Below are 21,719 nucleotides of genomic sequence, written 5' to 3'. Positions count from 1 at the left end.
GCGAAGATAACTGAAGGAAATGATGAAAATGATTGACACCAGCAACAGGGAGATGGTTGCCGAAACCAAACCAGAAAGAGACATGGAGACTATGGCAGCTCTGTGCCAACAACTACGTGAGGGTAAGGCAGATATAGCACTTATTCAGGAACCTTGGATATACAAGGGTCAAATAGTGGGTTTAACCAACACAGGGGGAACAGTTTACTCTGCTGTACCCAGTAATAATGCAAGATCTTGTGTTTATATCAAGAATCATGTTAATGCCTTTCCTGGAGCTCTGTTCTAGGGATGCAACAGCGGTAAGGATAACATACCCATATAGAGGAGGCAGCAAGGAGCTGATTGTTGCTTCAGTCTACCTTCCATATGACGCAGATGAACCTCCACCAACTAAGGAGATGAGGGACATCAGAGACTACTGCTGTAGCAGGAAGAAGCAACTCATTATAGGGTGTGATGCCATGCACCACATCTTGTGGGGGGCACCGGCACTAACCCAAGGGGAGAGAGCCTTATGGAATTTCTGGTGAGTTTGAACCTCAATATTCTAAACCATGTTAATGAACCTACCTTTGTAGTTTGCAATAGGCAGGAGGTTATCAACTTGATACTAGGACCAATAAAATAGGAAACCTGATCAGTAATTGGCATGTATCTGATGAGCCGTCCCTATCGGATCACAGATATATATGCTTTCAAATAAGCAGCATTACAGTAGATCAAGCTACTTATAGGAATCCTAAGAGAACCAATTGGGAGTCTTACAAAGACGACCTAAAGGTAAATCTAGAGACCATCTCGCGAAATATACACACAATAAAGGATGCTGATCGGGCCATTGACCAGTTGCAACTAGCTATTATCTCGTCCTTTAAAAGGAATTGTCCGGCTAGGCCCACTCACGAACCAAGGAGAGTGCCTTGGTGGAATAAACAGCCGAATGGACTTAGAACCAAAACGAGAAGGCTGTTCAATACAGCTAAAAGAACAGGGCAGTGGGACACCTACAAGGAAGCCCTTATCTGTTAGAACAAAGAAATAAGAAAAGCCAACCGATCCTCATGGAGGAGGCACTGCCAGGAGATCAATGATGTACCAGGCAGTGGCAGACTCATGAGGATCATGGCAAAACAAGCAACAAACAAGGTTAGCACAATTAAGTTCCCTAACGGCCAGTATACTAAAACAGGAAAGGAGACACTGAATGAATTATTCAGGGTTCACTATCCCTATTCAAAATTGATTGATAATTTGGACGATGGACAGGGTCAGAAAAACCTGGGCACTTGCCAAAGCAAGACAAACAGGGCAGACTGGAACAAGGCCAAAGTCATAATTAACCAATCAAAAATCAGATGGGCACTGCATACTTTTAAACCATTTAAGTCAGCGGGAACAGATGGAATTGTACCGGCATTTTTGCAGCATGGGGCAGAACTTTTAGTTCCACACCTGTGCCGCATATATAGAGCCTGCATGGCATATGGTTTCATCCCCATGGCCTGGAAGCAAGTTAATGTGATGTTTATCCCAACGCCTGTGCAACTTGATTATACCGAGGTTAAGGCTTATCGCCCTATCAGCCTATTGTCTTTCTTGTTGGAAACGATGGAGAAAATAGTAGATAGGCATATCAGGGACATATCCTCTACACCGAAACCAGCATGCCAACCAAATAGGTAAATCTACCGAAAGTGCACTACACAATGTGGTAACACACATAGAAAGTGCGACTGAACACAAGGATATTGCCTTAGGAGCATTCTTTGACATAGAGGGAGCTTTCTATAGAACCTCATTTGATATAATCAGGCTGCTGGAAAGCATGGCATTTTTTTTTCTGGGACGCTACAGCCCCAATTTGAGCCTAGGCCTACCTCCATGAAACTCTCTGTTTCACTTCGGTTTACTAGATCTTACACATGCGGTAGGACTCCTTTGGCGACTGATCAGCTCGTCGCAAGGCCTCTACCTGTAGACAAACACAGAAAAACGCACACAAACATCCATGCCCTGAGTGGGATTCGAACCCACGATCCCGGCTTCCGAGCGAGTGAAGACAGTGCATGCCGTAGACCGCTTGGCTACCGTGACCGTCGGAAAGCATGGCATAGAGCCTGCAATATGCAGATGGATCAGTGCTATATTGGAAAGCAGAACCATAGCTGCTACATTATCAGGAGAAACCCTGGGGGCATCCGCATCTAGGGGTTGTCCGCAGGGGGCGTACTCTCACCTCTGCTGTGGGGTCTGGTCATCAACGATCTCCTGTAGGGACTTCATGATGAAGGGTGTTATACAGTAGGATATGATGATGACATTGCAATCCTCATAAATGGAAAATTCCTTTCGACCGTATCAGAGCGTCTTCAAACAGCTCTGTACATGGTCCAACAATGGTGTGAAAGAACAAGTCTTTCCATCAATCCTAATAAGATGGTAATTATACCGTTTACTAAGAAGAGAAATATAAAGGGCCTTACGGAACCGACTCTCTTCAATAAGACAATCCAGCTCTCGAGTGATGTCAAGTACCTTGGTCTAGAATTAGAAAAGAGACCGACATGGAAAAAGCAGCTTGAACAAGGTTTTTAACAAAGCCTATAAGGCTTTTTGGACATGCAGAAGCATGTTTGGTAAAACTTGGGGACTGCAGCCACATGTTGTTCATTGGATATATACTGCGGTTGTAAGACCTATAGTTACATATAGCGACACAGTATGGTGGACCAGAGTTAAACTCAAGACAAGCAAGACAGAACTTAGCAAATTGCAAAGGTTGGCTAGCTTAGGTATCACAGGAGCAATTCAAACATCTCTAACAGCTGCACTGGAGATACTCCTTGGACTCCCTCCACTGCATCTACAGTTGGAGGCAGAGGCCAGGGCAGGAATCTACCGTCTCCAGTGCAGTGAACAATGGAAACCCAGGTCCAATGGTTTCGGACATGCATACATAACTCATGACATGAAAAAAGAACCCATATTACAAACGGGGTCTGACAAAATGATACTGAGACATGTACATGAAAAACCCTTCACAGTCATAATTTCCTGACAGGAGTGAATGGGAAGACGGGTTTCGACCCAATAGAAAAGGGGGACTGATCTGGTATACAGAGGGTTCCAAGATAAATAAGGGCACTGGAGCTGGTGTTTACTGCTATGGCATGAAGCGGAAACTTAGTTTCAGCCTTGGGCAGTACATGACAGTATTCCAGGCAGAAGTATGTGCTATTAAAGCACGTATTATAGAGAATTTAGATAGGAACATCTACATTCTATCTGACAGCCAAGCTGCACTTAAAGTGCTTGACAAACACCAGATTAATTCAAAATTGGTCTGGGATTGCCACCAAACCCTCATGGAACTGGCCAAACATAACAGGGCACAACTGATATGGGTGCCGGGGCATGAGGGTATTGCTGGAAATGAAGCAGGAGACCAATTAGCTAAAATTGGAGCTGAACACCCGTTCATAGGACCTGAACCAGCCTGTGGCATCTCTATAGGAGTTGCCAGGCAGGCAATCAGAGACTGGACAAACATGCAACACAAGAAATACTGGGGATCCTTAACTGGACTCAGGCAATCAAAGGGACTCATACGAGGACCTTTACTAAGAGGGCGAAAAGACTGTTAAAGTTAAACAGGAACCAGCTATGATGGGTGGTAGGACTACTTACAGGACACCGTCACCTCAAAGGACACATGTTCAAACTGGGACTAAGTGATAGTCCCACTTGTGAGAGGTGTCAAGAAGAAAACGAAACAGCCACATATATAGTGTGTGAATGTGAGGCCTTAGCTTGTTTAAGACTGTGCCACTTCGGTCAATATTTTATGGAAGCAAGTGACTATTTCGATGCTCCCATGTACAAAATCCTGCACTTCATTTGAAGCACAGGACTGCTGAGGGGATAATCAATAAAGGGGAAGCACAACAGACCACTATAGGTCGCAGTGCAAGGGCCGAAAAAAGGCCTACCCCTAATTCATTCAGTCATTCATTCATGGCCTGCCGAGAAACGATGGAGGTGCATATAGAAGAAGATGGGACAATGGCCTGCCAATAAATGGAGGCATGTCTAGAAGAAGAGCCGACCTCAGTGAACATGAAACCTGAGGCGGCAGAACAACGAGTGGTCCCCATAGAAGACACCGAAGTAATGCCTGTCAGAGAACCGGAGAGGAAACGGCGTAGGGACAGAAACCAGCGAAAAAAGAATGAACAGACCCAGTGTCAGGATGGGTGCCGAGGAAGACTGATCGCCGTCAGCAGAGGGACGAGCCGCCGTGTGGAAGTGGCACGGAAGAAGAAAACCAGCAGGAAGGTGTCCTGCCATTCAACAGTGGCATGGCGCAAAAGGAGCATCTTCAGGAAATCTACGACCCAAGGAAAGTGTGGACCGTGGCACAAATTTTCTGCCAACAGAAATATGACTAGCCTTGCAGGTGTGACACGCCACAAGGGAGATTTCGTAAAGAAATATTCAACCAGGGTCAACGCTGAGCAAGAAACCTGGAAAGAAAGAACGGGAATAAAGAACATAGGCGGCAGACGGCCGCTATGCCAGAAGAAAAAAGTGGCAATCAAGAACGCCATTGGAGGGTGTAGGTCAGGACAGCAATCGCACCTAGCAAGGAGAGGAACTTGGAAAATGATCTTCTACGAGATTGTTGACAGGAAGACAGCGAAGCAAATAGCCGGATCTTCTGCAGGATTATGACAAAACAAGAATTGGACCTTGTGGAGGGGTCGACCCCCTCCGAAACGGAAAAGGAAACAAGGAATACAGGAGGAACCAGTAATGTGTAAGTACCAACCTCTCCAGCGAGAATGAAAGAAGACAGAATTAATGTGGACCATGGAATTGCTCAAGATGAACAATCCTAAGAAGGGAGCAGAGGATGTAATGGCCGGAGAATAGTCGCTGCAAGAGGAGTAGCTGAAATAACAGGAGATGCAGCAAGCACATCCTTGGGCGAAAAGGAACAGGGATATACCGTTAGGCTATTTGGAACGAACAGCCTTAAGGAGGGACCAGTGTGACATATTTGCGCTATGCAGGACACCCCCTCCCTGCCAGCGGTGACATAACAGCATTTGCCACTGTGACGTAACAGTGGACATCGCTGGTAACACGAAGAAACAGGGAACGGTATAAAAGTATGTGACCAGAGAGTGTGTGATGAGTAGTGACACAGTGCGGATCGTGAAGTCGCCAAGTGTAGTGGATGTAATTGTGATACTGCCGATGGCAGTAGTTGTGTAACTGTGAGAGCGAGTGGAATAAATTCGCCACATCCAAGACGGTGTGAAGTTATTTGTCGCGTGTGACCTACCCAACACGTGACAATACATTGCATTCAAATAATTACTATTTACGTTCTGAATGTCTCTGAAAAAATCTCTTTTGCTACAGTGAGAAATAGAATAGACGCATCATAACCAGAGTTAAATTTTGAGGAACATGAGCTACACTTACGGGCCTTCTTCGAATGACTTCAGAAGTATGGGATCCTCATCAACCCAGTGAAGTGTGTCTTCCGAGTACCTGAGATCACCTTCCTCGTTTATAAGGTGTCCGTTGAGGGCTCCCAACCGCTGGAAGAACGAATGACTCTCCTTCAGGAATGTCAACCTTCCAAAACCGCTAGGCAGATCCACCATTTCCTGGGCATACTGAACTACTATAGGCAATTTGTGCCCAACGCAGCAGCACACCAGGCTCCACTTCACGACGTCCTCTCCGAACCTAAAGTCAAGGGGCTCCCACCCCATCAGTTGGACACCAGAGCTCCACAAGGCCTTCGAAGAGTGCAAGGCGAGTTTATCATGCGCTACACTACTGGCTCACCCCGATACATCCGCACCACTTGCACTCGTCACAGATGCCTCCACGTCTGCCATGGGTGCCGTGCTACAGCAACGTGTCTAGAACACCTGGCAGCCCCTGGTATTCTTCTCAAATAAACAAAACCTGGCCCAGCAAAAATACAGTGAATACAACCACAGACTGCTGGTCATCTATGAGGCTGTAAAGCATTTCCGCCACTGCTGGAAGCGCGCCACTTCAGCATCTTCACAGACCACAAACCTATCATCTAAGCCTTCCAGCACAAATGGGACAAATACTCACCAAGGCAATTCAACCACCTGGATTTCATAGCACAATTCATGACTGCCATCCAGTACATCTGTGGATAGGATAGCATTGTTGCCGATACTCTCTGCCACGTCCAGTCTGTCACTGTGCCACCATCCTGATACATTGGCCGCATCAGAGGACAGTGATGATGAGCTCCAATCACTAATGTTGTATTTTAGCGTCCTGTTGCACTGATTTAAGTCCATGATTTATTTAATCCGTCTTGCAGTGCATACACTCATTTATCTCCTTCTCTCCCTCGCACTACATGTTTCGGCATAATAACATCTTCAGGTGCTTACTTATCCATGTCAAACCAGTTCATTGCATGCCATGTTCACACATTAAAATAACTAAAATATGTATCTATCATATACATTGTCAAACGTTAAAAATATTAAAATTGTTCAGGATACCACATCGCTACGTCGCCCCTCACTACGTCAGTCACGCCCATTCTCCTTTGTTGGAGCACTCCTTCACTATCTTGTGTGTTGTGCTTTTGTTGTGTCGTGCTCCTGCGACTCAGTGTGTTATACTGTTGGGCTTCCTGGGTATGTGTGTGTGTTGTAGTGACGTAGTGAGGGGCGACGTAGCGATGTGGTATCCTGAACAATTTTAATATTTTTAACGTTTGACAATGTATATGATAGATACATATTTTAGTTATTTTAATGTGTGAACATGGCATGCAATGAACTGGTTTGACGTGGATAAGTAAGCACCTGAAGATGGCATTATTATGCCGAAACATGTAGTGCGAGGGAGAGAAGGAGATAAATGAGTGTATGCACTGCAAGACGGATTAAATAAATCATGGAGCTCCAATCACTTCGGCAGTCAAACACAGCTTTGCAGCTTGAGAATCTACCTATCCCCAGTACCACGGTGTCCATCTACTGCGATACCTCGGCCATACATTCCAACTCCTCTACGGCCCCAAGTGTTCCAGTCCGTCCATGATCTGTCACACCCAGGCACCATAGCAATGGCAGAACTGGTCACACAGCGTTTTGTGTGTCTGGGCATGCAGAGGGATTGCCGCACCTGGCCAAGGACTTGCCGGGTCCTGCCAAAGCTCCAAAGTCTCACGCCACACAGTCACTCCATTGGGCCACTTTACACTGCAGGCAGCCAGATTTCTTCACGTCCACACAGACCTTGTGGGACCCCTTCCGATGCCAGGAGGCTGAAAATACTGCCTCAATGCAGTCGACTGTTTCACCCGCTGGCCAGAAGCTATCCCCATCCTGGACATCACAGCCGATACAGTGGCATGCACCCTACTGACCGGCTGGATATCCTGCTTTGGTTGCCTGCAGACCATCACCACCGACCAGGGACGTCAGTTTGAATCTCAACTCTTCCACTCCCTGGCCAACAATAGCCCACCACCCATCATGTGCCACACTACCAACACTGGACAACAGAAGACCTTCCCCTGGTTCTCCTCGGAATCTGCCCGGCATTCAAAGAGGACCTGCAGGCATCAGTAGCTGAGCTTGTGTACGGCGAGCCACTAAGAATACCAGGTGAGCTGCTAACTCAGACTGATGATCCAGTGGATCCAGCGCACCTCATCACCGAGCTCCGTCAACATATTGCCCGCCTCAGACCGATTTCGGCAACACGCCATGCCTCCCCGGCTACATTCGTGCACAGTGACCTCGAGAAGCGCACACACGTTTTCTTCCGGCAGGACACGACACGCAGAGCGTTGAAGTCCCCATACAGCGGCCCTGTCACGGAAGGAGAAGACAATGCAAATCCTCATGTCACCGTGTCAACCGATAGGGTCAAACCTGCCTACATGCTGAAAGAGACTGGCCACGGGACCACCACCAAGACCTTCAACCCTGCAGCCGATGCAACCCCCAGCGGCGGCTCCGCATGCCGCGCCACCACGAACTACACGCTCCGGACGCCACGTACGCTTTCCTGCTCGCTTCAACAGCTGAGCAACTACCTCCGCGGGGGGGGTGATGTGGCAACTGCCCACATTCAAGCAAACGTTACAGTGACAGCTACCGGCCTCCGCAGTCTAGGGGTAACGTTCCCACCTCATGACTCAAGGTAGGCGGGTTCAAACCCGGCGGAGGTCGTGGAATTTTTAAGGGCGGAAAAATTCAGGGAACAAGTCCTCCGGGAGGGACTTTAAGCCGTGGGTCCCGTGTCGTAGATTTACGGCACGTAAAAGATCCTCATGTCTCTAGGAGACCTCTGAGCAAAATTAGGCAAAGTTTCCCGCCCAAGTAGTTTCCAATGCCTCCGGCAGATGGGGAAGTATCGGGAACGACTGCCAGCTTCGCTGGCTGAACGGGGCTGTTGGCGAGCACCAGTACCGGTAGGGTATGGCGACTGGTAGAATATCAAAGGGGGACGTACAATAGACTATTAGTCGCGGTGCATGGGGAAACCCACCCCCTCCAATCTATATAAATAAACACAGTGGCAGCTCAGGTACCATTGCTTAGCAACGGCGAGTAAACAGTTGTTGCTATGTAAGGTCTACAACAATGTTACTATGGGAAGCACCCACAGCCAATCGCAAGCTAGAAACCATTCCCTACCTAACAACGGCTGAGTAAACAGCCGGTGCTAGGCAAAGCCTGCAACAATACGGACAGTGACATGTTTTCTATATGTCCGACTCTAGGTTATATAAGAATAAACATTGAGTGAGTCAGTCGCAATGTGACTTTGACTTTGAAGTTTACAGTTCTAGTTCAGAGTTATAGTACAACTATAATAAATATTTACGGAACAATTCAACAAGCGGTTGTTTCTTTATATAACATCCCACATAGGTAATACTACATAATAAGAATTATCATAATTTCTATTTTGACGTATCCCCCCCCCCCGGGCTATGTGGCACCGCTTCCTACTGTGACGAGACACGCAACGCAGCTGTGACATGGGCAACAGACAACAGTGTTGCCCATTACGTAACTGTTTTCCCGTTGTCCGGCTGAAGGTTTATAAGGGAAATACACAGCCGCCGAAGACAGTTCTCAAGGCAGCAGTTACGAGTTACGAGTTAAAGTGTAGCAGCCCACGAAGTGAACTGAATTGTAGTAGTCACCGAGTTTATTGGTAGCGAGTGAATCGGGAGTGTGAAGAGGTTTGTGTGTAGGGTTTGTAAAGTGTGTAAACCCGCAACATTGTTGTAATTAATTGTAGCCGATACTGGTAGGTTGTTAAATTAACCAATTAACAATCCGAACGGCGTCTTCAGTAACGATACACGTTACAATATTAAAATGGATCTTAAATAAGTAAAGTGGGACGATGTGGCCTAAATTCCTGTGGTTCAGATAGAATATATTTGTGCGATCTTGAGAACATGATAATTAATCTTCGGGTTCTATAAAAGGCAGATAAATTAAGAGACGACAGACCATCAGCTACTCAAGAAGGGCTCGTTGAATTAGAGCGTAATGTGGAATACTACAATAACTGTCATTTTATCGCATAGAAAAATCACTTACCACGAGTTCTTTCGCTTTATCGAAACTCAAACTTGCAACATGGGTAAAGAAATCCTTCAAAAATGACTCTTCGTGGTCTGTCATCGTATGTTGACAATTTCCTGTGATTTCGTTACACTCATTTAGCATTGCTAGTCAGCTGATTTTATGTCCGATTGCTTCCTGAGCTTGGTCACATTGATGTTCTGTTGCTTCTTTATTGGTGTACATGAAGTCAATTATCTGATATTACATATCATATTGTATTATTACAACACAAATATTTATTTATTTAATGGTAAATTAACATTCTCTCACATTTCAGATACAACATTTGATAATTTCTCCCAGTGCTACCACCATAGTACAGCTCGTATAGCTGTCAGCCCAAATCACTTGATTCCTGCCTTGTTGAATTTTTTTTTTCCAAATTGTAAATCAATTTCACAGGTCATTAATATATATAACATTAATAACTTTTGTGGTTATATTACAGTTTGGGTCAGTTATATAGCAATATCACATAGCCGAGACCGTCGAGACGGATATTTATGTTGTTGATCCTGTAAACACGGTGTAAAAGTGAGAGGGAAAGAGGGAAGACGGGCACTGGCAGACGCTGGCAGAGCAGTAAACTCAGTGAATTCCTGTGAACGGCAGTAGTTGTGTGCAAGATGGCGTTTTTAGATTCCAAAGCCCCGCTTCGTACTGTTAAGCGGGTGCAATTTGGAATATTGGCTCCAGATGAAATTGTGAGTATATTTATAATGTGTAGTATACATTTTATAATATTTTTAAGTAAAAATAAGTGGTAAATATGTTCAATAATGAGCTTGAATCTTTTGATAACACCTACGTTTGTCATCGATGCCCTGGTTGATAGTAATAGCCTAGGGGGAAGGCCAGATTTTTATTTGAAAATTTACCTGATGTTGCGTTATGAATGTTACCAAAAAATTGTAAACGTATAAACGAGCTAATTTTACTGCGTCGTGTATCTTTAATTTCTATACTATGATATGAGTGAAAAATTTACAATTCACAACAATTTCCTGTCTGATATCTCTCCTGATATGTTCTACACCTGTGTGGTCCGATCTGTGGATAGTAAATATTGAATATATGAATGTATGGATAAACTATGATATATTAGATTATGATACATGCTAGATGTAAATAATCATTACATATCTTGTGTGTTTATTGGTTTAGAATTTATTGTATTTTGTTAATTTTATAATTTATATTATGTGACATGTCCTATATCAATGTAATCTGATCTACAGGATGAATAAACATTAATGAATGAATGAATGTATGTGTATCTCCCCTAATTCTTTTATTTTCTGTCAGGTCCATGTCATATCGAAGGACGGTAGTCAGTTAATACACTCCAGAACTTCTTTTGCATATTATGAGATCACCTTGCCTTCTATGTCGCCCCTCACCCCCATTTTTTTCCCAGGACAATCATCTGATATTGAACATGGAAAAGACTAATTAACGAAATTTACCCCTGCAGATCTTTAGAATTCTTCATTACGGATAGTCTCTGGTGAAAGTATGCCTGTCATAATAAATCTTATAAATTTTTTAGGCCTACAACTGGACAGTCAAGTTCCATGGAAGCCACATATAAATTTTTACTGCATAAGCTGTGTTCAGTTTATAAACTTTATAGACTGCATCCTGTTGTGTATGTAATATTTAATTTCGTATATTATGACCATTAACACAACAAGTAATATGAGAATATCTTCAATAAAGACAGTAGGTGTTGGCAAATGTCTTATGTGTTTGATATAAACGTAACCGTGCTACACGTTTTGACCATAATTAGGTCATCATCAGGCACTCATGAACATAACTCAAGTGATTAAAATTGATTATAAGGATCCGTATTCTCGCAACTGATGGCTGCGTTGCTAGTGAATTTATGTTTATATATTAGGTATATATCTACAATTTATTATACAGTTCATATTATGATATGATTAAAAACATAAAGAAAATATAAAATGAAAATATAAAAATAGAAATATTAAAAATATAAATGGCATAAAAATTAATTTATGTTGTTTATATAACACAGGTTAAATGCTGTGCTTGGTCATGTGCAAGCTTCAACTGATGTGTGTATGCTGAAAAGTGGGGTGGGGTCATGTTATTTCTCGCTTGTCACATAGATCATATATGCTATTATATGGTATAAAATGTGGTTATTTCTTCCACTTCTCACTGTTATCCAAGATTATCAGTCCGTGCAACTACACAAACATCAACAAGGGGCAACATTGAAACCTACATTTCTGAAACACATAAGCTTCCATGATAATCTAGGATAACAGAATATGGATTTATCACTGGATAGGAGGCTGGGCGGGCCCCAGAGCCAGTTTGAATGATTTGGTGAATTTGTGACCCTACTGGTATTCAAACACTGCTTCCGTTTTTAAAAATTCACACGTACACACACACACAAATGTTTTTGTGAAGAAGAAATAAAATGGGTACCATTACTTGTGTTGGAACAATCGCCATCATGAGGTTATCCCATACTATGGCTTACATGGCTGGCCTGTGTGAAAGTGGATTCAGTGTATAGGATTTTTATATTTATCAACACAGTGGACACTTTGCTCTTTCTTTCTCAGCGCCGTATGTCAGTAACAGAGGGAGGCATTCGTTTCCCTGAAACATATGAAGGTGGAAGACCAAAACTTCAAGGTCTTATGGACCCTCGGCAAGGTGTTATGGATAGGAATTCTCGTTGCCAAACTTGCGCTGGTAAGAACTAAATCATAACCATCCTACTACAGTTTGAAGTTTCTGCATATGCAAACCATGTCTTCATTGTCTGATTGTCCCCCAACCGTGAGTGTGAATTGTGTGAAAATGCAACTTGTTTCGTGAAAAGGGCCTTCCAAAGTGGTTTGAGTCTTTGTCTTAATCCTTTGGCTTTATATACCTTAAGACAGTTGTGTTTAATGACAAGGACTGTGTCTATCACATTTGTTGGGTTTACATTTTTTCATCTTTTATTGTGTGTTCATGCTTTTTCAAAATCTTGTATCTGAAATAATTGTCTGATTATAAAGGTCAAATTTGTCGTGGATCTTTCCCAGCAAAATTGATGTTGCTTCTTACTGAGTATTGCTCATGTAATTTTTTAGGTTAAAATTCTTCAAAAAGATACTTAACAGTAATTAAAAAGTTATTCCTCTAATTATGATTAAGGTGCTTGTCTCCTTTATATATATTAGTACTGTCACTCCCTTCTTCCAGCAATCTTGTATCTCATTTGATTGTGAGAGCTTCCTCGTCTATACATCCATTCTGTTTCCGTTGATATTTCTGTTATAGCTTGTCTGATGTCTCACCATATGGGACTTTCTTATTCTTTGTTTCTGCAGTGTGATATTTATGTCCAGATACATATGTTGCATTTTTTTTGTTCAGTTGCATTTGTACTCGTACTTGTTATTATGTTCTGGTTACTTTGCTAAAATAGTAAACTTTCCATATTTATGAATATATTTGTAGTTTCTTTGTGATCACAAACATAAGTATTTGGCATATTTATTCCAGTATTGTTTTGGGCCTATTTTATCAGTTTTTGGTTCCTCTTTTTAATATTTTTAACATTTATTCTTTGCTTTCATCACTTTTGCTTTTGAATAACATCATGTAAAATTTGAGGTTTCCCAGAGTGGTGGTTATGAAGAGTTTTATATTCTGGGATGTAATGCCATGTGTAATCTGTTGAACATCATGCAACGGTTTTGAGGAACATGTCACATTAATTTTCATGGTTGAAGAGAAAATCGAGCAAGAAACCAGTGTGAAGTAAGCTTAGCTTGCAGTCTGCTTCATGTTGGTTTGTTGTTTGGTTTGCTCCTGAACACTGAAGATGGAGGTGACATGTTTCTCTGAAACATTGTTTGATTTTCTTAGGACTATATGGTTATATATCCCAGATGACAGAGCCCTTCACATTCAGCATGTTTCATTCCTTGTTCTGATTGCTGTTTTTATTCTGTTATTCCGCTATCAGTCATAACTATTCTTGTTTACAATGTATTGTGTGATGGCAAGTCAGACTATACCATTGCTAAACTGACTGGTAGTGCAGATTATTTGAAATGCACACATTTTCTAATGTAAGATGAAATGCTTTATTTAATATCATTTCTCTTTGCAGGTAACCAGACTGAATGTCCTGGGCACTTTGGACATATAGATCTGGCTAAACCTGTTTTCCATGTTGGTTTTATTACAAAGACGATTAAAATCTTACGATGTGTATGTTTTTATTGCTCCAAGATGCTTGTTAGTCCGGTAAGGAAATATATTGTTGTGAAAGATTAAATGTAATTTAATGGAATTTAACATTAACCATACAAAATTTTGGTTTGTAACATGTGTTCATCTAGATATGTAGTATACTCGTATGAGGGCCATTTCGAAAGTAACCTCTAGTGAGCTGTTAAGGAAACAAGCATTGAGAAAAGAATTATTATGTACGAAAAATAGATACATGCTTAAGCTACTTGTCAATGTAGTAACTGCCCGAATTGATTACTTGTCATCAGGGTATAAGTTTTTTTATGCACGTGTTGAAGAAGTATGCTGTTTGTGTGTAAGTGTAAATGTAAATGTAAATGTAGACACATTTTGACACCTTCCACCAGCTCATTATTGTTGAAGCGCTATGACATCAACCAGTTCTTCAGGTAGGTAAATAGCTGGTAGTCACTTGGAGTGAGGTAAGGGCTGTAAGAAGGGTGATCAAACAACTCCCAGTTGAAATGTTCCAGCAGTGCTCTAGTGCAAGCATCTATACATGGACGTGCATTGTCATGGAGGAGCACTGCAAGTACGCTAGAAGTTAGCATTCCACACCTTTTGTTCTGAATGGCCCTACAAATTTTTTTAGTGTTTCACAATAAAATTATGACATAATTGTGATGCTTTTTTGCATGAATTCCTCCATTAGCACTCCTTTCCTACCCCCCCAAAACAGCTGCCATCTGCTTTCTCACAGGCAGACCTTTAAACTTTTTAGGCTTGTTTGGTGAATGTGTTTGCATTCACTGCTTTGACTACTCTTTGGTTTCAGCACTGACAAATGAAACCCAGGTTTTGTGACCTGTTACTCATGTGATGTTCTTGAGAAACACATTGCCAACTTTGTGGTATTGCTCTAAAATGCCTACTAAACCCAAAGCCATTCTCTGCATTTTGTGTGCAGCTGTGAGTGTTTTCAGAGCACATCTTGCACAAAACCTGTGATAGCGTGGCTTAACTATGACACTTTGTAAAAATGCAACATAGGATGGTCAGCCACATCAGTTTGCAGCAGAGTCTAGTGATTTGGAGACTGTCTTTGTCACTAGTGGATGTTGTGATGGATAACCACTGTTGGTTGGTTTATGTATTCTGCAGGATTGCACCATCATCTCTCCTTTTTCTGCCTGAAGTTAATGTGTGGTTTGAGCATCTTATTTATTAATGGACTAAGACTGAATTTTCCATTTTTATATTTTCACGTGTAGGTGATGGGGTTTGGATTGGTAACGGATTTATTGAACACTTACTGATCGTAACAAGTAACTCTAGTGCTGTTGCTGATTTGCACACTCTGCAATTCACTACAGCACGCACTAGGTATTTTCAATCTGCTGTGTCTTCAGTCATTGCCTAGTAACAGCTTCCAGTGGCACACATTCTCCTTACTCTGGGTTTTCAAATTGTGCCCATGCCTTAGCTACCAGCGTCTAACAGCAGCAGCCCTTTGATTTACTGCTCACAAATCAACTTGCTTCACTCCACTGTACTCAACTGCACTCCACTCACTAACTGAACTGGATGTGGGTGAGTCATGTGGTCTTGGAGCAAACCCACAGAGAACACTGCTTTCAACATCTCTTCTGTTGTTGCTTGATGTCACTGTTGAAGTGACATATGCTTCTGTTGCATATGAACAGGCCATCACCTAGCGATGGGTCTACATGCTACAGTATGACGTGTTCCCATTTTCCGTAAAGTGATGGTATTTTTAGTGTCATTCAAGCAGTTACAGTATGGGAAATGTGTGAAATTTTGAGTTTTGGGGGTATCAGTGCATCATTGAATTTCTGGGAGTTCAACAGTTTGTATTCTGAAAAGTCGTTTTTTTAAATACGAGGGTTGGAACTTTAATTGTGGCAACACCGCTGTAGAGATGCCTTGCAATGGAACGAAATGATGTCGCTTATACCACACGTTAGTTACATACCTACCTCACCTCAGAGCAAATGGACTCTCCCTTCCCACATCACGTGCATGCGCTGTGACGAGAAGAACAGAGCCTCGTGTTAGCTGGCGGTCTAATGTAGTTTTGTCACGATGTTTTTGAAACAGGAGCAACGGAGATGGATAAAGATTGAATGTGCCAGAGGCCGTACAGCACGACAGTGTTATCAGTGTCTTCAATAGGCTTGTGGGGAATCTGTATTGCCTTACAGAACAGTGGCAAGGTGGGTAGAAGCTTTCAACGAGGGATGCCAAAATGTGGCAGACATGCATTGGCCAGGTCGTCCTAGTGTCAATGAAGAAGAAGTGTATGCTCTTTCCGCGTTACTGGAGAGTAATCGACGCCATACGATTCATGGCCCAAGAGACAAAATTAGCACATACGNCAATAGGCTTGTGGGGAATCTGTATTGCCTTACAGAACAGTGGCAAGGTGGGTAGAAGCTTTCAACGAGGGATGCCAAAATGTGGCAGACATGCATTGGCCAGGTCGTCCTAGTGTCAATGAAGAAGAAGTGTATGCTCTTTCCGCGTTACTGGAGAGTAATCGACGCCATACGATTCATGGCCCAAGAGACAAAATTAGCACATACGACTATACTTCACATTCTGAAGGAATGCCTGGGCATGAGAAAAATTGCACCACGATGGGTTCCACATGATTTGACAGAAATACAGAAATGGCTACGATACGACACTGCTATGAGCACGAAGGAGAGGCTTTCTTAGGCTGTATCATTATGGTGGATGAGACATGGGCCAAATTGTACAAGCCACAAATGAAACGCCAATCGAACGAATGGCGTCGTTATGGGTCAACACAAAAATCAAAAGTTCGTCAGAACCCCAGCAATGTGAAAGTTATGGTGATTCTCGTGTATGACTGTGATGGTGTTATCCTAATGCATACTGTTCCCCGACAGCAGATCATCAATGCGCAGTGTTACTGTTCATTTTTGGAACACAACCTGCGACCAGCTTTGAGAAAGAAGCGGCGACACTTTCTGCAGAACCCACCCATCATTTTGAAGGACAATGCTCGACCGCATGCAGCGCAAGCTGTGGCTGATTTGTTCGATCGATGGGGCTGGGAAGTGCTGTACCATCCACCATACTCCCCAGACTTAAGCCCTTGTGACTGACTTGATTCCTAATATGAAGGAACCACTTCGTGGCATTCGCTTCAAAACTGTTCCAGAGATTCTTCAAGCAGTAGACTGCTCCATTCGAACTGTCAACACAACGGGCGCTGCTAAAGGTATCCTACAACTTCTATATCACTGGCAACGGGTTGTACACAATGCTGGTGACTACATTGAAGGACAGTAAAACTTCGAAACATGCATCTGTTTTGTATCAGTTGTAAAAAAATAGTTGCCACTATTAGAGTTCCAACCCTCGTATGTTTTTCTCGAAAATAGAAAACAGGCTTTAACAAAATTTGGCTTAGGAATTTCATTACTAACTTGGTATGTGAATGAGTCTTGGGATATTATAAATACAAGGGTTGGATAAAAAGTAGTGGCAACACTGCTGTAACATGAAAGATGTGCGTCAGGTGGCACTAGCGCCATCTGTAGCTGATGGCAGAAGTTCAGTTGAAGTAGTGCAGTGAGTGGCTCTGGTTGTGTTTCATTGAGTTCCATTGTGCATCGTCTTGACGTGCAGGATCCCAGTTCAAGCACCCTAACAACATGTTTACGAAACAAGAGCAGCGCTCCTGGATAAAAATTGAAGTTGCACGAGGTCGTAGTGCACAAAACTGTTATCAGGGACTGTGAGAAGCGTGTGGAGATGCTGCTTTACCATATCGGTCAGTGGCACGATGGGTGAAATTGTTTCATGAAGGAAGGGATGCCATTCAGGACAGCCGTCGTTCAGGACGACCCCACGTTGACAACCACATAATTCAGCTTCATACTTCTTTGCTGGATGTCAGTCGTTGATGGACTGCGTGGGAGTTAGCTGCTGAGGTAGGCGTGTGTCACAAAACTGTGCTCCACATTCTGCATCATATTCTTGGATACCACAAAATTGCAGCGCATTGGGTACCCCATACAATGTCCGAGGTGCAACAATGGCAACGTTATGCAATTGCACAGGACTTGTTGGACTGGTACCAGAAAGAAGGTGATGACTTCCTTGGAAGGATCGTCACTCTGAACAAAACTTGGGCTCACTCATACGAACCGCACTTGAAGCGACAGTAAAATGAATGGAAACATCCTGGCTCTCCTCATCCAAAGAAAGTGCGCCCTCCACAGAGTAATGTGAAGGTGATGTTCATTGTGGCATATGACATTGCTGGAGTGATATTGCACCACGCTGTGCCTCCGTGATACAGTAAGTGCTGCCTACCGCTGCAATTTCTGCATGATCATCTTCGTCCAGCACTCAGGAGAAAGCGATGACACTTGTTGGCAGTGAACCCCATCATCCTTTATGACAATGCAAGGGCTCATACTGCTGACGCTGTGAAGGATCTCCATCGCTGCTGGCGATGGGAGATACTGCACCATCCGCCATACTCACCTGATACGAGTCCGCGCGATTATGATGTCTATGCCAAAATGAAAGAATCACTGCGAGGGACACGTTACAACACATGAGAGGAGATTATTTGTCCTCTAGTGTGCTCACTGCTGGACGTTAACAGAAGTGGGCGAGCTGATGGTGGACGCCACCTTCCACAAATTTGGCAGAAGGTGGTACATGTGAGGGGTGATTATATTGAGGGAATGTGTGTTTACCTCAGGTAATAGTCATTTCAGAACTATAGAGGTGTTGCCACTACTTTTTATCTGACCTATGAAGTATAAAACTTGTCAATCTCTTGTATGTTGAAAGATACACACATTCTTATTACTTCCATATTGGTGAGACTAGTAAGTGTTTTTCAGAACCCTGTATCATCTTGTTGCAAAAATTGTGGCCGTGTTCTGGAAGCCTTACAGAATTTACCGTGAAGCCCTATGGAATAGAACTTGCAGTGTTGAATTCTGAAAGGCAGAGTCTAAAATTCTTGTATGTAGTAATGCATTAGAGCTCAAAATCTCATGCCTTTGCCATGCATTCATGTTCCTTTGTCAAGACAGGAGGGATACATACATCTGGACAGTCACATTTACTATAATTTCAAACATTACTTACAGCTGGAAGTGCAGAAAATAGAATAGAAGAATAGAATAGAATATATGAGGGGTAGGCCTTCTCGGCCCTTGCACCGTGACCTCAGGTCTATTGTGCTTCCCCTTTTTTAATTATTCCATCAGCAACCCGACGCTTTGGATGAAGCGCAGGATCTTGGATGTGGGGACGTCAAAATAGTCACTTGGTTCCATGAAGTACTGGCCCAAGTCACGTAATCTTAAATAAGCCAATGCCTCACATTCACACAGGACGTGTGTGGCTGTTTCATCTTCTAGCTGACACCTCTCACAGGTGGGACTATCACTCAGTCCCAGTTTGGACAGGTGTCCTTTGAGGTGACAGTGTCTTTAAGTAGTCCTACCACCCATCGTAGCTGGTTCCTGTTGAGCTTCAACAGTTCCTTCGCTCTTTTAGCTGAAGGTCCTCGTATGAGTCCCTTAGCTTGCCTGAGTCCAGTTAAGGATTCCCAGTATTCCTTGTGTTTCATGTTAGTCCAGTCCCTGATTGCCTGTTTGGCATCTCCTAGAGAGATGCCACAGGCTGGTTCAGGTCCTATGAACGGGTGTTCAGCTCCAATTTTAGCTAATTGGTCTGCTGCTTCATTACCAGCAATACCCTCATGCCCTGGCACCCATATCAGTTGTACCCTGTTATGTTTGGCCAGTTCCATGAGGGTTTGGTGGCAATCCCAGACCAATTTTGAATTGATCTGGTGTTTGTCAAGTGCTTTAAGTGCAGCTTGGCTGTCAGATAGAATGTAGATGTTCCTATTTCTATAGTTCCTATCTAAATTCTTCATAATACATGCTTTAATGGCATATACTTCTGCCTGGAATACTGTCGTGTATCACCCAAGGCGGAAACTAAGTTTCCGTCTCGTGCCATGGCAGAACACACCAGCTCCAGTGCCCTTATTTGTCTTGGAACCATCTGTATACCAGATCAGTCCCCCCTTTTATGTCGGGCTGAAACCCGTCTTCCCATTCACTCCTGTCAGGAAATCTGACTGTGAAGGGTTTTTCATATACATGTCTCAGTATCATGTTATCAGACCCCATTTGTAATATGGGTTCTTTTTTCATGTCCTGAGCCATGTCTGCATGACCGAAACCATCAGATCTAGGTTTCCATTGTCCACTGCACTGGAGACGGTAAATTCCTGCCTTGGCCTCCGCATCCAACTGTATATGCAATGGGGGGAGTCCAAGAAGTATCTCCAGTGCAGCTGTTGGAGATGTTCGAAATGCTCCTGTTATACCTAAGCAAACCAACCTTTGCACCATACTGTGACACCATAAGTAATTATGGGTCTCATAACCTCAGTATATACCAAATGTACAACGTGTGTATTCCCCAAGTTTTACCAAACATGCCCCTGCATGTCCAAAAAGCCTTATAGGGTTTGTTAATAACTTTGTCCAGCTGCTTTCTCCATGTCAGTCCCTTGTCTAATACTAGTCCAAGGTACTTGACATCGCTGGAGAGCTGGATTGTCTTATTGAAGAGAGTCGGTTCCTTAAGACCCTTTATATTTCTCTTCCTAGTAAACGGTATAACTACCGTCTTGTTGGAATTGATAGAAAGACCTGTTCTTTCACACCATCATTGGACCATGTACAGAGCTGATTGAAGACGCTCTGATACGGTCGAAAGGAATTTTCCATTTATGAGGATTGCTATGTCATCAGCATATCCTACTGTATAATACCCATCATCATTAAGTCCCCACAGGAGATCGTCGACGACCAGACTCCACAGCAGAGGCGAGAGTACGCCCCCCTGCATACATCCGCTAGCCACGGACGCCCCCAGGGTCTCTCCCGATAATGTAGCAGCTATGGTTCTCTTTTTCAGCATAGCATTGATCCATCTGCATATTGCAGGCTCTATGCCATGCCTTCCAGCAGCTTGTTTGATTACATCAAATGAGGTTCTATCAAAGGCTCCCTCTATATCAAGGAATGCTCCAAAGGCAATATCCTTGTGTTCAATTGCACTTTCTATGTGTGTTACCACATTGTGTAGTGTACTTTCGGTAGATTTACCTGTTTAGTAGGCATGTTGATTTCGGTGTAGAGGATAAGTTCTCAATGCCCCGCCCCTAATATGCCTATCCACTAGTTTCTCCATCATTTTCAAAAGGAAAGACTACAGGCTGATAGGGCGATAAGCATTAGCCTCGGTATAATCAAGTTTCCCGGGCTTTGGAAAAAATGTCACCTTAACTTGCCTCCAGGCTGTGGGGATGAAACCATATGCCAAGCGGGCTCTATATATGCAGCATAGGTGTGCAACAAAAAGTTCTGCCCCATGCTGCAAAAGTGCAGGTACAATTCCATCTGTTCCTGCTGATTTAAATGGTTTAAAAGTGTCCAAAGCCCATCTTAACTTTGATTGGTTAATTATGACTTTGGCCAGGTTCCAGTCTGCCCTGTTCATCTTGCTTTGGCAAGTATCCAGGTTCTGCTGACCCTGCCCTTCGTCCAAACTGTCAATCAATTTTGAATCAGGAAAGTGGACCCTGAATAATTCATTCAGCATTTCCCTTCCTGTTTAAGTATACTGTCTGTTAGGCAGGTTAATTGTGCTAACCTTGTTGGTTCCCTGTTTTGCCATGATCCTCATGAGTCTGCCACTGCCTGGTACATC

At 43.2% G+C, this 21,719-nt stretch overlaps 2 protein-coding genes across 2 annotated transcripts in view; one reads left to right on the top strand and one right to left on the bottom strand.

Annotated features, from left to right (window-relative positions):
- LOC111865633 (KICSTOR complex protein C12orf66 homolog) overlaps nucleotides 1–9,991 on the bottom strand; it is a 64,459-nt gene extending 54,468 nt beyond the window's left edge. The window contains exon 1 of the mRNA XM_023853817.2: nucleotides 9,648–9,991. Within this exon, the coding sequence (XP_023709585.1) occupies nucleotides 9,648–9,776 (129 nt within the window). The 5' untranslated portion in view covers nucleotides 9,777–9,991. The remainder of the gene's footprint in view (nucleotides 1–9,647) is intronic.
- A 79-nt stretch (nucleotides 9,992–10,070) lies between these two features.
- LOC111865626 (DNA-directed RNA polymerase II subunit RPB1) overlaps nucleotides 10,071–21,719 on the top strand; it is a 49,808-nt gene continuing 38,159 nt past the window's right edge. Inside the window, exons 1-3 of the mRNA XM_023853805.2 lie at nucleotides 10,071–10,378; nucleotides 12,281–12,413; nucleotides 13,828–13,964. Of these exons, the coding sequence (XP_023709573.1) occupies nucleotides 10,301–10,378; nucleotides 12,281–12,413; nucleotides 13,828–13,964 (348 nt within the window). The 5' untranslated portion in view covers nucleotides 10,071–10,300. The remainder of the gene's footprint in view (nucleotides 10,379–12,280; nucleotides 12,414–13,827; nucleotides 13,965–21,719) is intronic.

This window comes from Cryptotermes secundus, unplaced genomic scaffold (assembly GCF_002891405.2).
Source record: "Cryptotermes secundus unplaced genomic scaffold, Csec_1.0 scaffold968, whole genome shotgun sequence".
NCBI classification, from domain to species: domain Eukaryota; kingdom Metazoa; phylum Arthropoda; class Insecta; order Blattodea; family Kalotermitidae; genus Cryptotermes; species Cryptotermes secundus.
Note: the sequence above shows the minus strand (reverse complement) of the source record. Positions and strands in the feature narration are given on the sequence as shown.